The sequence below is a fragment of the Dermochelys coriacea genome, chromosome 2 (genome assembly GCF_009764565.3).
Source record: "Dermochelys coriacea isolate rDerCor1 chromosome 2, rDerCor1.pri.v4, whole genome shotgun sequence".
NCBI classification, from domain to species: Eukaryota; Metazoa; Chordata; order Testudines; family Dermochelyidae; genus Dermochelys; species Dermochelys coriacea.
The window spans coordinates 67,248,987-67,266,734 of NC_050069.1; the positions used below are offsets into that span (position 1 = coordinate 67,248,987).

Consider the following 17,748-nt stretch of genomic DNA (forward strand, 5'->3'; position numbering starts at 1 on the left):
CCCAGAATCGCAAAAGAGCTCCAGCATGAACCGAACGGGAGGTACGGGATCTGATCGCTGTATGGGGAGAGGAATCCATGCTATCAGAACTATGTTCCAGTTTTCGAAATGCCAAAACATTTGTCAAAATCTCCCAGGGCATGAAGGATAGAGGCCATAACAGGGACCCGAAGCAGTGCCGCGTGAAACTTAAGGAGCTGAGGCAAGCCTACCAGAAAACCAGAGAGGCCAATGGCCGCTCAGGGTCAGAGTCCCAAACATGCCGCTTCTATGATGAGCTGCATGCCATTTTAGGGGGTTCAGCCACCACTACCCCAGCCGTGTTGTTTGACTCCTTCAATGGAGATGGAGGCAACACGGAAGCAGGTTTTGGGGACGAGGAAGATGATTGATGAGGTTGTAGATAGCTCACAGCAAGCAAGTGGAGAAACTGGTTTTCCCAACAGCCAGGAACTGTTTCTCACCCTGGACCTGGAGCCAGTACCCCCCAAACCCACCCAAGGCTGCCTCCTGGACCCGCCAGGCGGAGAAAGGACCTCTGGTGAGTGTACCTTTTAAAATACTATACATGGTTTAAAAGCAAGCAAGTTTAATGATTACTTTGCCCTGGCATTCGCAGCTCTCCTGGATGTACTCCCAAAGCCTTTGCAAAAGTTTCTGGGGAGGGCAGCCTTACTCCATCCACCATGGTAGGACACTTTACCACTCCAGGCCAGTAGCACGTACTCGGGGATCATTGTACAACAAAGCATTGCAGTGTATGTTTGCTGGCATTCAAACAACATCCATTCTTTATCTCTCTGTGTTATCCTCAGCAGAGTGATATCATTCATGATCACCTGGCTGAAATAGGGTGCTTTTCTTCAGGGGTCATTCAGAGGTGTCCATTTCTGCTGGGCTGTTTGCCTGATGATGAACAGAAATGTTCCCCACTGCTAGCTACAGGGAAGAGGGAGGGTGGAGGGGTTAGCCACGCGCTGTGGGGAGGCAAAATGTGACCTTGGAACGAAAGCACATGTGCTATGTATGTAATGTTAACAGCAAGGTTTACCATGAAAGAGTGTACTCATTGTTCTATAAAATGTGTCTTTTTAAATCCCTTTTTTTTTTCTCCACCAGCTCCATGTGTTTCAAGGATCAAGGATCTTCTCCTTCCCAGAGGCTAGCAAAGATGAGAAAGCGAAAAAAACGCACTCGCGATGAAATATTCTCTGAGTTCATCTGTCCTCCCACACTGACAGAGCACAGACGAATGCATGGAGGCAGACAATGTCAGACTGCAGGAAAGCACAAAATAACCGGGAGGAGAGGTGGTGGGCTGAAGAGAGGGCTGAAGCTGAAAGGTTGTGGCAGCATGATGAGAGGAGGCAGGATTCAATGCTGAGGCTGCTGGAGGATCAAACTAATATGCTCCAGCATATGGTTGAGCTGCAGGAAAGGCAGAAGGAGCACAGACCGCCTCTACAGCCCCTGTGTAACCAACCTCCCTCCTCCCCAAGTTCCATAGCATCCTCACCCAGACGCCCAAGAATGTGGTGCGGGGGCCTCCGGCCACCCAGCCACTCCACCCCAGAGGATTGCCCAAGCAACAGAAGGCTGGCATTCAATAAGCTTTAAAGTTTTAAAGTGCTGTGTGGCCTTGTCCTTCCCTCCTCCACCACCCCACCTGGTGCTTCTCTCCTCCACCACCCCTCCTGGGCTACCTTGGTAGTTATCCCCCTATTTGTGTGATGAATTAACAAAGAATGCATGAATGTGAAGCAACAATGACGTTATTGCCTCTGCAAGCGGTGATTAAAGGGAGGAGGGGAGGATGGTTAGCTTATAGAGAAGTAGAGTGAACCAAGGGGTGGGGGGGTTTCATCAAGGAGAAACAAACAGAACTTTCACACCGTAGACTGGCCAGTCATGAAACTGGTTTTCAAAGCTTCTCTGATGCACACCGCGCCCTTCTATGCTCTTCTAACCGCCCTGGTTTCTGGCTGTCCATAACCAGCAGCCAGGCAATTTGCCTCAACTTCCCACCCCACCATAAATATCTCCTCCTTACTCTCACAGATATTGTGGAGCGCACAGCAAGCCGTAATAACAGTGGAAATATTGGTTTCGCTGAGGTCTCACCGAGTCAGTAAACTGCGCCAGCACACTTTTAAACGTCCAAATGCACATTCTACCACCATTCTGCACTTGTTCAGCCTGTAGTTAAACAGCTCCTGACTACTGTCCAGGATACCTGTGTATGGCTTCATGAGCCATGGCATTGAGGGGTAGGCTGGGTCCCCAAGGATAACTATAGGCATTTCAACATCCCCAACGGTTATTTTCTGGTCTGGGAAGAAAGTTCCTTCCAGCAGCTTTTGAAACAGACCAGAGTTCCTGAAGATGCAAGCATCAGGTACCGTTCCCGGCCATCCCACGTTGATGTTGGTGAAACGTCCCTTGTGATCCACCAGTGCTTGCAGCACTATTGAAAAGTACCCCTTGCGGTTTATATACTCGCAGGCTTGGTGCTCCGGTGCCAAGATAGGGATATAGGTTCCGTCTATGGCCCCATCACAGTTAGGGAATCCCATTGCAGCAAAGTCATCCACTATAACTAACTATATTGCACATTTCCCAGGGTCACTACCCTTGATATCAGCAGATCTTTGATTGCATTGGCTACTTGCATCACAGCAGCGCCCACAGTAGATTTGCCCACTCCAAATTGATTCCCGACTGACCGATAGCTGTCTGGCGTTGCAAGCTTCCACAGGACTATTGCCACTCACTTCTCAACTGTGAGGGCTGCTCTCATCTTGGTATTCTTGCGCCTCAGGGCAGGGGAAGCAAGTCACAAAGTTCCATGCCCTTATGCATGCAAAAGTTTCACAGCCACTGGGAATCGTCCCAGACCTGCAACATTATGCGGTCCCACCAGTCTGTGCTTGTTTCCCAAGCCCCGAATTGGCGTTCCACCGCATGAAGCTGCCCCATTAGCACCATGATGCCCACATTGCCAGGGCCCATGCTTTGAGAGAAGTCTGTGTCCATGTCCTCATCACTCTCGTCACCACGCTGACATTGCCTACTCGCCCGGTTTCGCTTTGCCAGGTTCTGGTGCTGCATATACTGCTGGATAATGTGTGTGGTGTTTAATGTGCTCCTAATTGCCAAAATGAACTGAGCGGGCGCCACGCTTGCCGTGGTATGGCGTCTGCACAGAAAAAAGGCGCGATTGTCTGCCATTGCCCTGACGGAGGGAGGGGCGACTGACGACATGGCTTACAGGGTTGGCTTACAGGGAATTAAAATCAAGAAAGGGGGTGGTTTTGTGAGAAACAGAATGGCCCACTCAAGGATAGAACTCTAAACCTCAAGGATAGAACTCAAAACTGGGTTTAGCAGGCCATTGATTTCACGGAGGGAGGGAGGAGAAAATGAATACAAAACAAATCTGGTCTATATCTTGTTTTGAGCCATTTCATCTATCTTTATACATCTTGCTGGCAGCAGACCGTGCAGTACGACCGCTAGCCATCGTCACCTCCTGGGTGCTCGGCAGAAGACGGTGCAGTATGACTGCTGGGCATCATCTTCTGCTGGCTGCTGATTAAAAGACAGTGCACTGCCAGTAGGACTGAATCGCCATGAGAGGAAACTTAAAAGAGAAATGACCTGGCTGAGTCACTCCCATGTTTGCTCTGGCGCTCCTGACCTCATTGAGGTCGGTTAAAAGAGCATCGAGGACTACATCAACGACGGCTACCAGTCATACTGCACTGTCTGCTGCCAAAAGACAATAAACTGCTGCTGTGTAGCAATGCAGCACCGCGTCTGCCAGCACCCAGGAGACATACGGTGACGGTTAGCTGAGCGGGCTCCATGCTTGCTATGGTATGGCATCTGCACAGGTAACTCAAGAAAAAAGGCACAACACGATTGTCTGCCCTTGCTTTCACGGAAGGAGGGAGGGAAGCGGGGCCTGACAATATGTATCTAGAACCACCCGCGACAATGTTTTAGCCCCTTCAGGCACTGGGATTTCTACCCAGAATTCAAATGGGCAGTGGAGACTGTGGGAACTGTGGGATAGCTACCCACAGTGCAATGCTCAGGAAGTCGATGGTTGCCTCGGTACTGTGGACACACTCCGCCGACTACATGCACTTAGAGCATTTGTGGGGGGACACGCACAATCAACTGTATAAAAACGCTTTCTACAAAACCGACTTCTATAAATTTGACCTAATTTCGTAGCGTAGACGACTTTTTTAAATGAAGAAGTAAAAAGGTACTTTCTCTTCTTCCATATTATCTCTCTAAATGTGCAGTGATATTTAAATCTACCAAATTTCAAGGTGTCTTTCCTGTACCATCCTTCCTACAGATCTGCATTATTTTATATCCCTCCTGTTCTTGATTAAAACTCAGACAGAAAGTCAGCAGGAAAGCCACTGAGGCCTGTTCGTGATCCCCCTAAAGGCCCTCCTGTTCCCCTGTTTTTATTCCATTATACCCTTTTTTTGCTTACCTGCCCCTCTCTCCCATGTTTTTCCCTATCCTCCCTCCCCTCATTTTTTACCCTTATTCCCACTATATTTTGCTCCTCTTCCCTGTTTTTTGATACTCTCTCTGCCTCCCTATTTCCCTACCCCTCCTCCCATTTTCCTCTTCGATCTGTCTATGATAAATATTTGTATTGTGCCAGCCTCAAGCAATATTGCCAACCTAAACCATTCAAAACTCATGGGTGAGACTCCCCAAACTCATAAAATATTTTAATAATAATAATACATTTCAGATTATTTTTATTTGCCTTGTGGTTTTTGAGCCATTATGGTGTACTCAGGTCATAATTTCAAGCTTGTCTCTGCCACCATGAAGTATAGAAAATTATTTTTTTTTAAAGTGGAAGATGAGATTTTTCCCCTACTCATATGTTTCCATGGACTCCACAGGATATCACGAGATTCGTGATAACATTGTGAGAAATAGCGACACTGAATGTGTGTCCCAGGTGTTCATGGTGTTGTCCTGGCAACATGCCTGTGAGGTTGGGAGGAATCATTATCCCCATGTTAGGGATGTGGAACTGAGATGCAAAGGGACATTAAAGGTATGTTTACACTGCTCACTAAGCCCTGGTCTGTGGAACCCAGTGTTTCCAAGCCCACGCTTGGATAAACGTTTACACTGCATTGTAAACCTGGGCTTAACAGTTGCTGGACCCAGGTCTCAAAGCTGTGCTAATGTGTCCAGACTGCTCTACACAAACTTTCTGTCTCAGGTCTGTGGCTTGACATCCATCCACGCTGCAAGTCACAGCGGGACTTGGGCTCTAGCCCACGCCTCTAGCAGGGTCCTAGGACAGACTGATTTGTGTGTGGACGTAACGGATGGAGTTGTGGTCAAACATGAGAGTCTCGGCTTAATGTACAGTGTAGACATACCCTGAAGATATGGCTACACTGCAATAAAAAACCTGGTCAGCTGGCCCTGGTCAGCTAACTCAGGCTTGTGGGGCTAATCATTGCAGTGTAGACTTCCTGGCTCAGGCTGGAGCCCAAGCCCTGAGATCTTGGGGCTCAGTGCCCAGGCTGTAGCCCCAGCCTGAACATCTACACTGCAATTCTTAACCCTGCCTGCCGAGCCCCCTGCTGGCTGACCCAGGCTCTCAGACTCCATGCTGTGGGTACTTCCTCACAGGGAAGAGGTTCCCTGGGTGACTTGCCCAAGGACACCCAGGAAGCCTGTGGCAGAGTCAGGAACAGAAACCCCAGAGCTCCTGGGTCCCAGTTAAGTGCTTCCCCACCCTCCTTTTTGCTGCTCCCTGCTTTAACTCCTGCCCCCCCCCCATCCCTGCTCCTTCCCCTCAGGGCAGCCGCGCTGCGCTGAGGAGGCGCCATCGTAACTGGCAGGGGCTAGGGCGGCGGAGGGGGGGGGGTGCTGCAGCGCCCTCTCTCGGCACGCCCCAGCCCCGTCCTGGGCAGCCGCGAATGGCTCTTCACTCGCGAGCCCCTTTGTGTGAAACACCCTCGGAGCCGCCACTCTGGAAGCGGCGCACACGGTGTCCCTCCCCTCCTCCCGGCCAGCAGCACGGGGCAGCCATTCCAGGGCCAGCCCCGCCGAGCGCCTCCGCCCCCGCCCCACGGGTGTGCACGAGCTTTCCCCCGTCCCCAAGGTGGAGAAACGAAAAGCCCCCTCCCCCCAACACTCACACACTGATAGAGATTTACAAAGAAAAAAAAAAGAGAGAGAGAGAGAGAGAGGGGGGGGGAAAGGAAACAACTCAGAGAATCCAATAGAGAGCGAAATCTACACCCAGGGCTAGCGACCAGTGCATGTGTGTGTGCAGGGAAAACAATACTCCAAGTTACCTGCCCTGCTCTAGGAGAAGAAGGAGGGTTTGCTGCTGGTTCTCTTGCAGACATCTGCAGACTGGTGCTTTTTTGGAAGAGGTTTTTTTTTTTTTTTCTCTCTCTTTCTTTACAAACCACCAACGGATGTGAGGCAAGGAAGGTGTTTCTTTTTCTCCTAAACTCAGGCACCTCTTGCTGATTCTTCTCAACCTGCTTGGGGTTTTTGTTGTTGTTGTTTGTTGTGTTTTTGTTGTTTTTTTTTTTTTTGCACGAACGCTAACTAAAAAAAGGGGGGGAAAGAGGAAAGGAGTTTGCTTGATGTTTTAGTGAAATGGACGTAAGATTTTATTCACCACCTCCACCACCGCCGCCTGCTGCCACTCCTGATACCCCTTGTCTGGGACCTTCTCCCTGCCTGGACCCCTACTATTGCAACAAGGTGACTTGTGTTTTGTTTTATTTGAGGTGCTTTATCTGTGGTGTTGTTTTGCTGTGCGTAAATGGGTGCTAAATCTTGGCAGGCTGCACACTGAGTTAACCTCTCAAGCAAAGGCAGCCACACCAAAGCCATTCTTGCGGGGTGGGAGTTGTTCGAGGGGGACGATGTGGCTGTAAAATGTTATATTTTAGGCAAATTCTGGGTGTTTTCCAAACATCCCGATGGTGCAGGAAAGTGAGAGCGTTTTCTCTGATACCTCGCTTCTTGCTGGGAATCTACCTCTCTCTCTCTCTCTCGTGGAATGACTAAAATAAAATCCCAGAATAGTTTGGAGGCGGACGGGGTGTGTTGGGAGGTGAGGGAGGAGGGGATTTTTCACAACCTCTTCCCCAAACTGGAAGTCTAAGTAGCTATTCTGTACATTTCTTTCTGAGAAACAGCATGGAAAAAGGATGTCCATATGGGATATTTAAGTGAACAGGTAACCCTGTCTTCTATACCCCCCTCTCCCACCAAACAAACAAACTCTCTCCATTTGTTTTCCCCAAGTCAAAACATAATGGGAAGCTCTGTGCGAACCCTCCGGTTCATGTGTCAAGGCTCACGAAAAGCCAGTACTTAGCAATTTGTGATGACGGGACCACGCTTTTTATTTTGTGTACAGAATTAAATGGGTGGTGACAAGTTTGTTCTGACCAGAACATCGACTTTGTTCTGGCTGTGCAACTGCGTTATTAATTCCTCTGTAACTTGATTAAATGACTGTAAATAGGGTTATGTCTCTAAAGAGAGAAGTTTACAACAAGAGCCCGGGAGAAGGAGGGATTGCAAAGCAGGCGCACTGGGTTTTCTTGTACTCGTTTTGCGGTTGTGATTCAGGATCACTTCGCGATCCGTCTACCCACGAACAAGAGACCAGGGATATTTTCATTATTACTGTCTCAGTGGCGTGAGCCAGCTGCTATTTTATGCACGATCTGCACTTTCTTTGCTGTTGTGGAATGGGCTTTGCCCACGAATAAAACGCTAGCCATAGGAAATAATCAGGAAGTGCAAGCTACCCAAAGCACTTCTTGAGCACACCCCCTCCAGGGGAGAAAGCTGGGAACAAGCACTTGCCGGCAGATTTGTTTAAACCTGTGTGTTTTAAGCTTTTGCTTAAAATCTGTCTTGGGAGGCTGTTGTTGCAGACTGTAGTAGATGTTTTTGCAATGCAAACTCTGCTGCTGGTAGTGTATGTAGTCAGCAAGGAGACTTGCTTGCTGCTTGGTATTTCTTTCAGAGGGTTCTGTGCCTGCTTATTGCCACCCAACCCTTGCAACACGCACTGGGAGAAGGGGGAGATGCCCAGTGCAGAGGAGCAGTACTCTCAGTTTAACTCGTTTGAAAACACTACTGTGTTTTCTGCTTGTCCATTGTCATGGTGGGTTCACAAATCACGCTACATGTCATAGATATTTAGGGCTGTCCCTTTCGCTCCTGGCAACTGCATAGACTCAGTGATAAAAAATAAACAAACAATAAAGTCAGATATCTGTATAGAAGCAGTGTTTGCAGCATTATGATGAAGTCCCCCTCAGTTTTCAGGAAGGGTTTCCAGTATGATCTAAGCTACCATTCGCAATATAAAGGACCAAATTCATCCTCGGTATAACTCTCTTATAGTCAATGGAGTTAGAGAATTCAGGGTTAAATCAGGTCCCTTGTGACTGATCCCTAAGGAAGTTTCAAAAGAGATCCCAGAGGAACATTTTTTAGCAATGTTTAAGTAACCACGGTTTGCAGTGTCCATGCAGGCTTCCCTATAGAGCAGGAGAACTTTGGGAGAAGAGTGAACTTTGGGGGTGGATAGGATGGGGATGGGTGCGAGGCAGCTGCTTGCAAGAGAATATATGTGGTACACTTTAAATGTTCATGGCGATCATTGTGATACTGCTTTTGGTCTCTGACTTGCCATATACAGTATTTTCTATCTTTTATTGTAAATTGTAACCTTCAAGTTCTGGAAAGTAAAGAATGTGGTAGAATTAATGACATATGCACCAGATTGTCTGAAGACCCATTTGGCAATGAAACTGGACAAACGTTATTAAACCTATCAGTGATTTAAAGCTTCAAAAAGAAGGTAATGACTTGAATACACATTTCACTCATCATTCTTGAGAAAGTGGGCCAGATTTCATTTAAAAGTTAAATGCTTTGGAAAATCAGGAATTACTTTAATATATTAAATCATTTTCCAATTAAGTGCTTTAAATCATTTTTGGTTGGTTGCACTGCAAATCGAATAAATTAATTTAGAAAGTCGTTTTCAGATTTTTTTTTTTTTACTAGCTGGTTGAAGCTTCTTTTAAGTCATGCCATGTATGAAGGAGCAAACTGTTCTTTTTAAATGCAAATGAGGCACTCATTCTGTGGAGAAGTTGTAACTCTTCTATTTAACTTAGCCTGGACTGATAATGGACTTAAAAAATGCACAGTCATAAGACATAATTTTTATGCTTGGAGAAGATTTACTAGGAATATTTCCTATAAGATACCTTCTACAGCATGAACATGCCTCTATCAAACATCTTTGCCACTGATCATTGATTATATTAAATGGACTGAATAGGTTTGCTAGGCCCTTGAGAGGCATGCATTTACTGAACATTTCATTTTCAACCTCTTCCCTCAGTTCCTCTACCCAGCATGATTAACATTGCTGTGAAAACTTATCTGCCCTGCTCTAAACACTTAGTTGCTTTAAAAATATTCAGCCGTCACTCATTTTCATTCATGTGTTTTCAGTGGCTTGAATGAGGTTCCTAGAACTTGTTTTCAGAAAGTTTGGTGGACTATTTACAGCTGATATCTAAAAGCAAAGGGTATCATTTGCTGGAGTGTGATGGATCCATATTCCAGAGTAGAATGATAGTCTAGTTTTGTTTGATGTTGTTTACCTTGGGCTAAATCCTGCAATCCTCATTCAGGACAGGATCCTGCTCTCTTAGAAATCATGGAAGTTTTGCTTGAATAATGATTGCAGGGTTTGGCCCCTTATCTGTGGGTTGTTTTAGGTAAAAATTAAAGATTGTTTGATTAACTTTATTCTGTGACATATTTACTTTAATTAAATGGCTGCTAATTTAGGTACATTGCCCAGATAGTCAGGGACTTCAAAGTTTTATAACTGATCTGTTAACATACATTTTGTTAACAATCAGATAATTGTTTTAGGCTTTTAATTATGCTGTCCACATATACCTATGTATTTTGGGTATCTGTAGTCAGAATGAATCACTTTTGATGGCTTCTTAAAAGAAAATGCAATAATGTAGATCATACAGTCCCATCTTTCTGCTCAGCTGCATTTCAGGTGGCAGTCTTTGTTTCAAAAAACTGCTTAGATCTTTGTTTTATAAACTTGGGTACAAATGTTTAGAACATTATTTTAACATTCCTTTATTTACTGTAAATGCACATTTTGCTTTGCATATCTTGCAATGCAGACTTTTCCTTGTTTCTCTCACATAACTCATGGAAGGAGAAAAGTGAAAGAACAATGCAAACAATGTTGGTTACGGCAACTGTGTGAGGTATCTCTTATACAAACAGACAGACTGGATGGTATGCTGCTGTATATAGGTCAGCCTTTAAAATAACATAGTGGACAGACAGATTTAGACTTGAGGTAATACTGTTCATCTCTTGAAACTTGAAGCATAACTGCATTTCAGACATTTATGGGCTAATAAGAACAGTTTATTCAATTGACGTCTGTTTTACGTAACATCATATCTCTTAATTGAATTTAATGTTACAAAAATAAATTATGTTTGATAAGGACACTGCATGAATTCAGTAGTAAAATATTGTCTGGGTTTTGTACTATTTGAAGATGTCAGATCATCAGTTTAAATATATACCTACACAGCAATAATATTCCTTCTTCTTTTCTCATTGTACTGCCATCTCCAAAGACTGTTTCCACAAGTATTACAAGAAGAGTTGAAACATTTTCATGTTTTCAACTTAATGGTGTTTTCATGTGTTAAGTATCTGCTCACATAAGGATCAGTAATATAATTATATTTTGACACTGCTAATGACAGAGATGCTGACCCCTGCCAACAGTAGGAGAGAAAATAATGGTCTTTACTGCTCCCAATGGTTAGCCTTGCAGAATTATGCACTGGATTCTAGTCTAGCTAGTTCAGAAATAAAGAAGCCTACAACTCATCCACTCTTTATACACTGGTAGTTGTTAATGTAATGGAAAACTATAGCCTGATGACAGAGAAATAATGTAGCTGTTTAAAAAAATAAGAGGACCCCCCCCCAAACCCGCCCCTGCAAAAATCAAAGACTAAACAAAATGAAAAAGCTGTATAACACTGAAGTGAAAACACATGGGTAATATTTTGTAAACAAATAAGAATTTTGTTAGTGACTTGACTTAAATGGACCTGAAGTATTTTAGAATATTGTACATTTTCAGGTCTAACTACAACACGGATAGTCCTCTTTACAAAATGTCCCATGCGTGTATCTTTCCAAAGTCTACTTTTTCTGATGGCTCACTATGCATACATTCTTTTGCTGATATTCCTAAATGCTGGGATCTCCAGAGAGAGTTGTAAAACTAGAATTGCGTATCAGTATTTTTGAGGGATTTTAGTGTGTCAAGTAACAGTAGATGATTCAATTAAATCTTTATGTTGAGTAGGGTGTGTTTCTTCTTTCCCCTAAACAGCTTTAGTAATTTAGTGCATGACGGTCATACCTGATATTTGTTAGTGCTTTTAAGAGGAAAGATTAAACTGTCACGTTAATGTTTTCATTGGCTGTTGATTTTTACAAGCTTTCAAGCCTTATAATAGATTTCAGAAAAATGTCACATATTAAGAAGTTGAATCAACTTCTCTTAGATTAGACCCTAGTTCCTAGTATGAAGTCCCAGAGATACAAGCAAACATCAAATACAACTGCTTAGATTCCAGTATTTCGGAAAATATGTGATCCTGATTTTCATAGAATATAGGAAATACTATATACAAACTTTCCACTACCATATTTTAAAATCGTAATATTCATGATCATTCTAGATTTTCCTATTTTTTAGAACATTTTTACATCTTTGAAAGGTAACATTTTATTGTTCCATTAGAAAATGAATTTCAGCTTTGCAACACTGCCTTTAAAATAGCTGTTGTGAGGTATATGGACAAAAAGGTAAACCAGTACACTGCTGGGTATGCTAAATTAGGAGTACAGGAGTAATTTCATTCAAATTAAAACATAGCTAATGTCACTATCCACCTCAGGGCTTGATCCTGTGAGAAAATGAGTACTCAACTCCCATTGACTTCAGTGGGAGTTGAGGGCACTCTGCACTTTCACGAGGAGCTTGCACCATGCAGTTCCTAGAAGTCTGCAAAACTTTCCTTTTGTTTTTCTTAAATCAGGATTTTCCTTTACATAGTTTCACATGAAAATGGACAGTTTTTAGTTTTCCATTTTTATACTGTGCTCTTCAAACAAAGTGAATGTCATACTCATGATAGGCAATAGACCAACATTTCTGGAGACTGAGATCCCAAATTGAGAGCAAACACGACAGAGCATGGATAGTGGTAGCAAAAGCTTTCCCCTGTGCTCTGGCAATGTGACTCAGTATTAACCACTTGTAGTGGTGAGTGTGTGGTCTCCGGGTCCATTCAATTCTTGGTCTGTGAAATTGAGAATCGTGACAATTAGTGGCAGTTATGTTTATTTTTGTGAAGTGCTCTGTGAACAACTAGCATAGGCTGTAAACACTAAAATGCTCAGTTTAAATCTGGCCTAATCGATTTAAACATTTTGGTCGAATGGGTGCTGTTGTTATACAACCTATGTACTAATTTTTTGTCCAAGGAGTAACTTCTCATTAAAAAGGCTGAGTTATAAAGTACTCAAAAATGTGGTTTATAATGGAAGTGCCAACAGAGTGTTAATTATAGCAGCACTTACATAATACTTTAAGACATAGAATTCACATTAACCTGAATGAGATTTCCTTGGTCATAACACTTTCCCCTACAGCATTCAGTTTGAAAATGGCAACGTGGTAATACACTATACTTAGATACTGATTGTGTAGCATCAGCAACAACAGTAACAAAACTGCTTTCCATAATGGCCATTGCTAAGAAGCAAAATTCTTTTCAGCTTAGTTTGTTTCCCAGGGTTGGCTTTCTTCAGTGTTTTTTTCTTTAAGCAATTTTACATTAATAAGCCAACAGTTTGATTGAAAATAAGAGTTTAACTTTTGATTTTGAGTTAAATCTTCAAAATTAAATTGTTTTCTACAAAGGTCACGATACTGTTGTCATTTTTAGTATTTATGCTTGTGGTGTTCTCTCTCCTGTGATCTTTTATACAGTATATTTTATTTTTAGTTTGTGTTTTATATGGCTGTACTGATACATGTATTTATTCTTCCATTTGCAATATAAACATATATCTAAGCACTTTTCTTCAACTATTTTGTTAATGTTTCTTTCTGGGCTGTCAGCAGATTTGAGATAGATCCGAATAGCATAGTTTCCTCCCAAGAAACATACTGCCTTCCAAGTCACAAAACACACTTGAGTTTCATGAACATCTGATAAATCCAGGTTAGTGAAAATGTTAGATTGTCATAGCATTCACATCCTTGCCTATTAGCTTATCATGCTATTTTTGATTGGTGGAGATTGTTTTTTCAAAAATACAGGCTGGCAAATCACAGAAATGGAGCTTCTTTGATAGTGCTTTTGTCTCCTAATGTTATTATAGACCTTTGTATGGTCTTAAAGGTTCCAGGGGAGCTACAGCTGCAATTAAATTTTCTATAGTAAGGAAATCCATAATGGGGCCCAGTCCTATGTTCCTTGTTCAAGAAGAACTCCCACTGAAATCAGAATGTGTTAACCTCTGCACAAGGAAGCTAATTAGAAGGAGGAGTGTGATGGATACCACATGAAGGAGAAGCTCTATCTGGACAATTATTACAGGAGAAGGGAAAGGGTGTGTGTATAAATATATAAATAAAATGATTATAGGTCATCTTTTTGGTTGGAATGTCATACAGGATTTGTGTCTGTATATAACAGAAAATACTTATTCCTTATAATATATATATATATATATCACATTTATATCAGCCTGAAATAGTAATAAATAATACAAAGGCAGAAAATAATAGTAAAATGGAAGATAACCTTTCAAAAAAAGTATATTTTCTCATTTGGCAGATGCAGTTATGAACATTAGTCATAGAAACCTGCAGATAGTAGAAGCTTAATATCAAAGCTAATGATTTATTCTATGTTAATGACTTTGTGCTAGGGCATAATGGACTCTCAGTGCTGTGTTCATTTGCTAAGGCTAATGGGATAATCTTTCCCAAAATTAAGCTTTCTGAAGTAAAGTATGATGTTACTTTTTCAAGTTAACTCTTGAAAATGTATTACAAAACTAATCTTTTAAGAATTGCTTTGAACATTAATAGAAAATATATATTAAATAAACAGGTTTCTTCATTAACAATTTTACTGAATTTATGTTTTATTTTATGTCTCAAGATTAATATTCATGAAGTGGAGTTATTCATACTTTTATAATTTGATCTTAGTTGAATCAGGTCTTTGAGACATAGTTGTTTTGGTAGATTGTATGAATATAGCAGAAACCCTTTTTCTTAAGATTGCTAGCCAATGATTTGCAAAATGATAGTAAAGCTCTTAGTTTTGCATTGGTAAGGTTTTAAAATCATGTTTACAATTAGTTATAACCAACATATTTCAATAAGAGATAATTTGCCTACTAAAGTTCACATAATGTGCTAATCATGTCTAGTGGTTAATAAAGGCCTCCTATCTCACTCCCCTGATGGCTATAAAAGGCTATTATGTTCATGGCAGCAGTTCAGGTACAGCTGCTGTGTGTTAATAATGCATCATTGTCCCTCTAATAAACACAGCAAAGGTCAGCACCCCTAGCCACCTAAAACACCTATTCTCTTTCCAAAATATTTATTAACACCTTAAAAGCATTTATATTCATTTCAGTTAGCCTGATATCAGTTAATGGCCCTCTAGAAACTTGTATGTTAAAAGTTTTGCAGCCTAAGATGGGTTGTGGAAAGATTAATAGATATTCATGTTAATCTTTCCTTATAAACATTTTTTTCCATTTCAGCAATCTGTGGTTGCTTTAATTTAGGATTAGTATTACTATGGTCACCTTTACAGTAAACTTGATGTGTTGCTTATTATGCCAGTTTTCCCTTAGTTAGCTTGATTGTACTCTGAAGAGAAGCATTTTTTCAGCAGCCAGGACTCCTTAAAGAAAACATAATGAAGTGTGAAAAAACAGTGTGTGTAATATATATGTACATACACCCCTTCCCGCACTTACTTTATTTAGAGTCCATATATATGTTATGTTAGCAACCTATTTATTTCCCTTTTGGCATAAAATGCAGTATTCATAAAGAGCTTAAAATTTATTTTCTGTAGACAAAGAGCATGTTCACATGGAATTTCCATTTTGCCAGGGAAACATGCAAATCAATAGACCAGCACTTATCTGCATTAAAATTAGGTATACTGTAATTTATGGGCACAGTGCTATTGCATTTCTCTTGTATAGCCTCAGATATTCTTTAAGGTAACCCTGGCTATGTCTTCCCAGAGAGAAGCAAAAGTGTTAACTGAATAAAATCTCATTTTCTCATCTTGTACTGTTGTCTTTTGGTTTCTGTTACTCATTTTGAAAACCTTATATTTTTTTCCTATATGATTTTCAGACAAATGCTCAAAAAGCAGACAAATTTAACTACATATTTGTCATCAAGAGAAATGAAAAAAAGCCTAACTTGCTGAAGGGTTTCTGTTTTGTGTAGCACAGTCTACAATGGTACATTTGTCATGCTTTAAATATATAATACATACAATAAAATATGTACTGGCGCAGTTGTGATGTATGTAGTGTCTGGCTCCTCTGCTATTGTTTGTAGTCTTTACGGTTGTCATACGTTGTTCTTTGCACATCATACCCTTACAGCAAAATTTGACACAATTTCTAGCTTTCAGTCTTGCACCATTTTCATTGCACAATATACATGAGTTTGACAGGGTGTGTTGAGGACAACTCTGGCAAGCAATTGATATTTTGAAGTGGCAAGCGTTTCAGCAGCTGCCTGCTTGTGAAAAAGGAATGATAAGATATACTGTATTGTTAGTTTCAGGCAAAGCATTAAGGTTTAAGCTCTGTAAAAATGTACACATTATTCGTCAGTGGTGAAGCAAGCCTTTTATGTTTTTTAGAGCTTAGCTCTCTGGCTGATGTGAACTAGAATGACATTGGTTTAATGGTCAGTAAATGAATAGAAGTACTTTGAATTTGAACTGCTGCCAATTTTGCACCAACAAAGAGACTGACAAAAAGATTTTATGTGAAATGCAAAGCACAAGCAATTTTTTTGGGGGGGGGGCGGGTTAGTAGAAAAACCCAACAGAAATATTATTAACCCAGCCTTATAATGATACTAAAATTGCTAAAACACATCCTTTTTACATGACTTATGGCTACAAATCTAAGCTGTTTCATCTAATGTTCTTTAAAACCTGTTGTATCCATGAAGTCTTTTGGAATATATTCATATGGAATTTACAGTGTGTTTTTCTAAATACCACACTGTACCCTGAAGGCCTGTTGGCAGAATATCAGAGTTGTCCACTGCTGGAGTTCCCAAGTCTCTCTCTATCTGGTAGTGGGAAATTGTAGTTTAATCAGTTATGGCACTTTCAGTGTGTAACATTCATTAGTAAGGCAATTTGTCATGACTGTTAATAGTCAGGATGCATCTGCTTTCTCTTCAGTTAGAGAGCATGATAAGTAAGAAGAAAAATAGTTCAGTATCTGATATTAACTTGTTTCAGAATTGTTGTCCAAGGTTAGTTGCTCAAAACACACACAGCAGCAGATTAACAAGCACAGTATATTCATTTTTACTGTGCCCTGCTTTTATAGATTTATGACTTTAAAGTATACTAAAGCTATTGTGAGGTATACATGCTTTGATTAGGTGCTAAACAGTAACTAAGTTATAGCCATGACATCTTCAAAGTTCATTTGAAAAGATTCTACGTATATAATATTGTTTAGAGAGACTCATAAATTAAAATGTAGGCTCATGCAGTAGTTCTGAAATACTAATAATAGGTTCACATAAGCTGCGAATGTTTACTATATTATTTTAACTGGATAATTTTGGTAACTGGACGGTGACTTCCCAACTTTAATTTGTGACCAGACACCTTAAAATGTTGAAAAGGTTAGCCGCTAGTGCATAACAAACAGATCAAAATGTCCTCTTTTCCCCAGTAAACTTCCTTGTAATCATTGTTCTAAATGTAAAAGGTTAAATTGTTTCCTACAGTCAAAAGGTTAGTTTTTTTCACATATCTGAAACTCTGATGTATTACATAATATCATAGCTTAGTATACAAAAGCTTTTTGACATATTTTCATTTTTAATGAAAAACCCCAAAATGTTGAAGATAATGATTTCTTTAGAAACTCAACCTAATCTTGGTAAAATCCATTCTTGCTAGTAACAAAAGCTGTTACTGTTTAAGTCCCTGTTCAGCAGTTAGTTGGTACGCTTCACTGAATGTTGTCAAAAAGGCTTTTCTCTTGATTGACAACCCTGTAGGAATGTGAACGGAGATTTTAATTGCATATCATGTGTGCATATCAGAGTGAGTGGATTCACTGACTCTGCTTAGCTCCATATCTCTACCGGTCAGCCATGCCAAAAATACTTTTTTAAAATAAGTAATTGATATATTTTCCAAAGAAGAGGGAAAAACGTGTGTGTGCAATTTAGTGAATTACAAAGCAAAATACTTCTGTGGTTGTAAAACTTTTTCATCTGAAAAAAAATGTGTTCAATCAGTT

The 17,748-nt window shown here is 41.1% G+C and overlaps 1 protein-coding gene across 5 annotated transcripts in view; it reads left to right on the forward strand.

Annotated features, from left to right (window-relative positions):
* Nucleotides 1-5,948: 5,948 nt before the first annotated feature.
* Nucleotides 5,949-17,748, forward strand: part of TOX (thymocyte selection associated high mobility group box) — a 277,437-nt gene continuing 265,637 nt past the window's right edge. Inside the window, exon 1 of one of the 5 annotated variants that reach the window (XM_038390465.2) lies at nt 5,949-6,780. In XM_038390465.2, coding sequence (XP_038246393.1) covers nt 6,673-6,780 — 108 coding nt within the window. In that variant the 5' untranslated portion in view covers nt 5,949-6,672. Of the gene's footprint in view, nt 6,781-7,138; nt 7,262-8,645; nt 8,906-17,748 lie in introns of those variants that run through there. The other 4 variants (XM_038390463.2, XM_043507821.1, XM_043507820.1 and 1 more) reach the window with 4 other exon arrangements.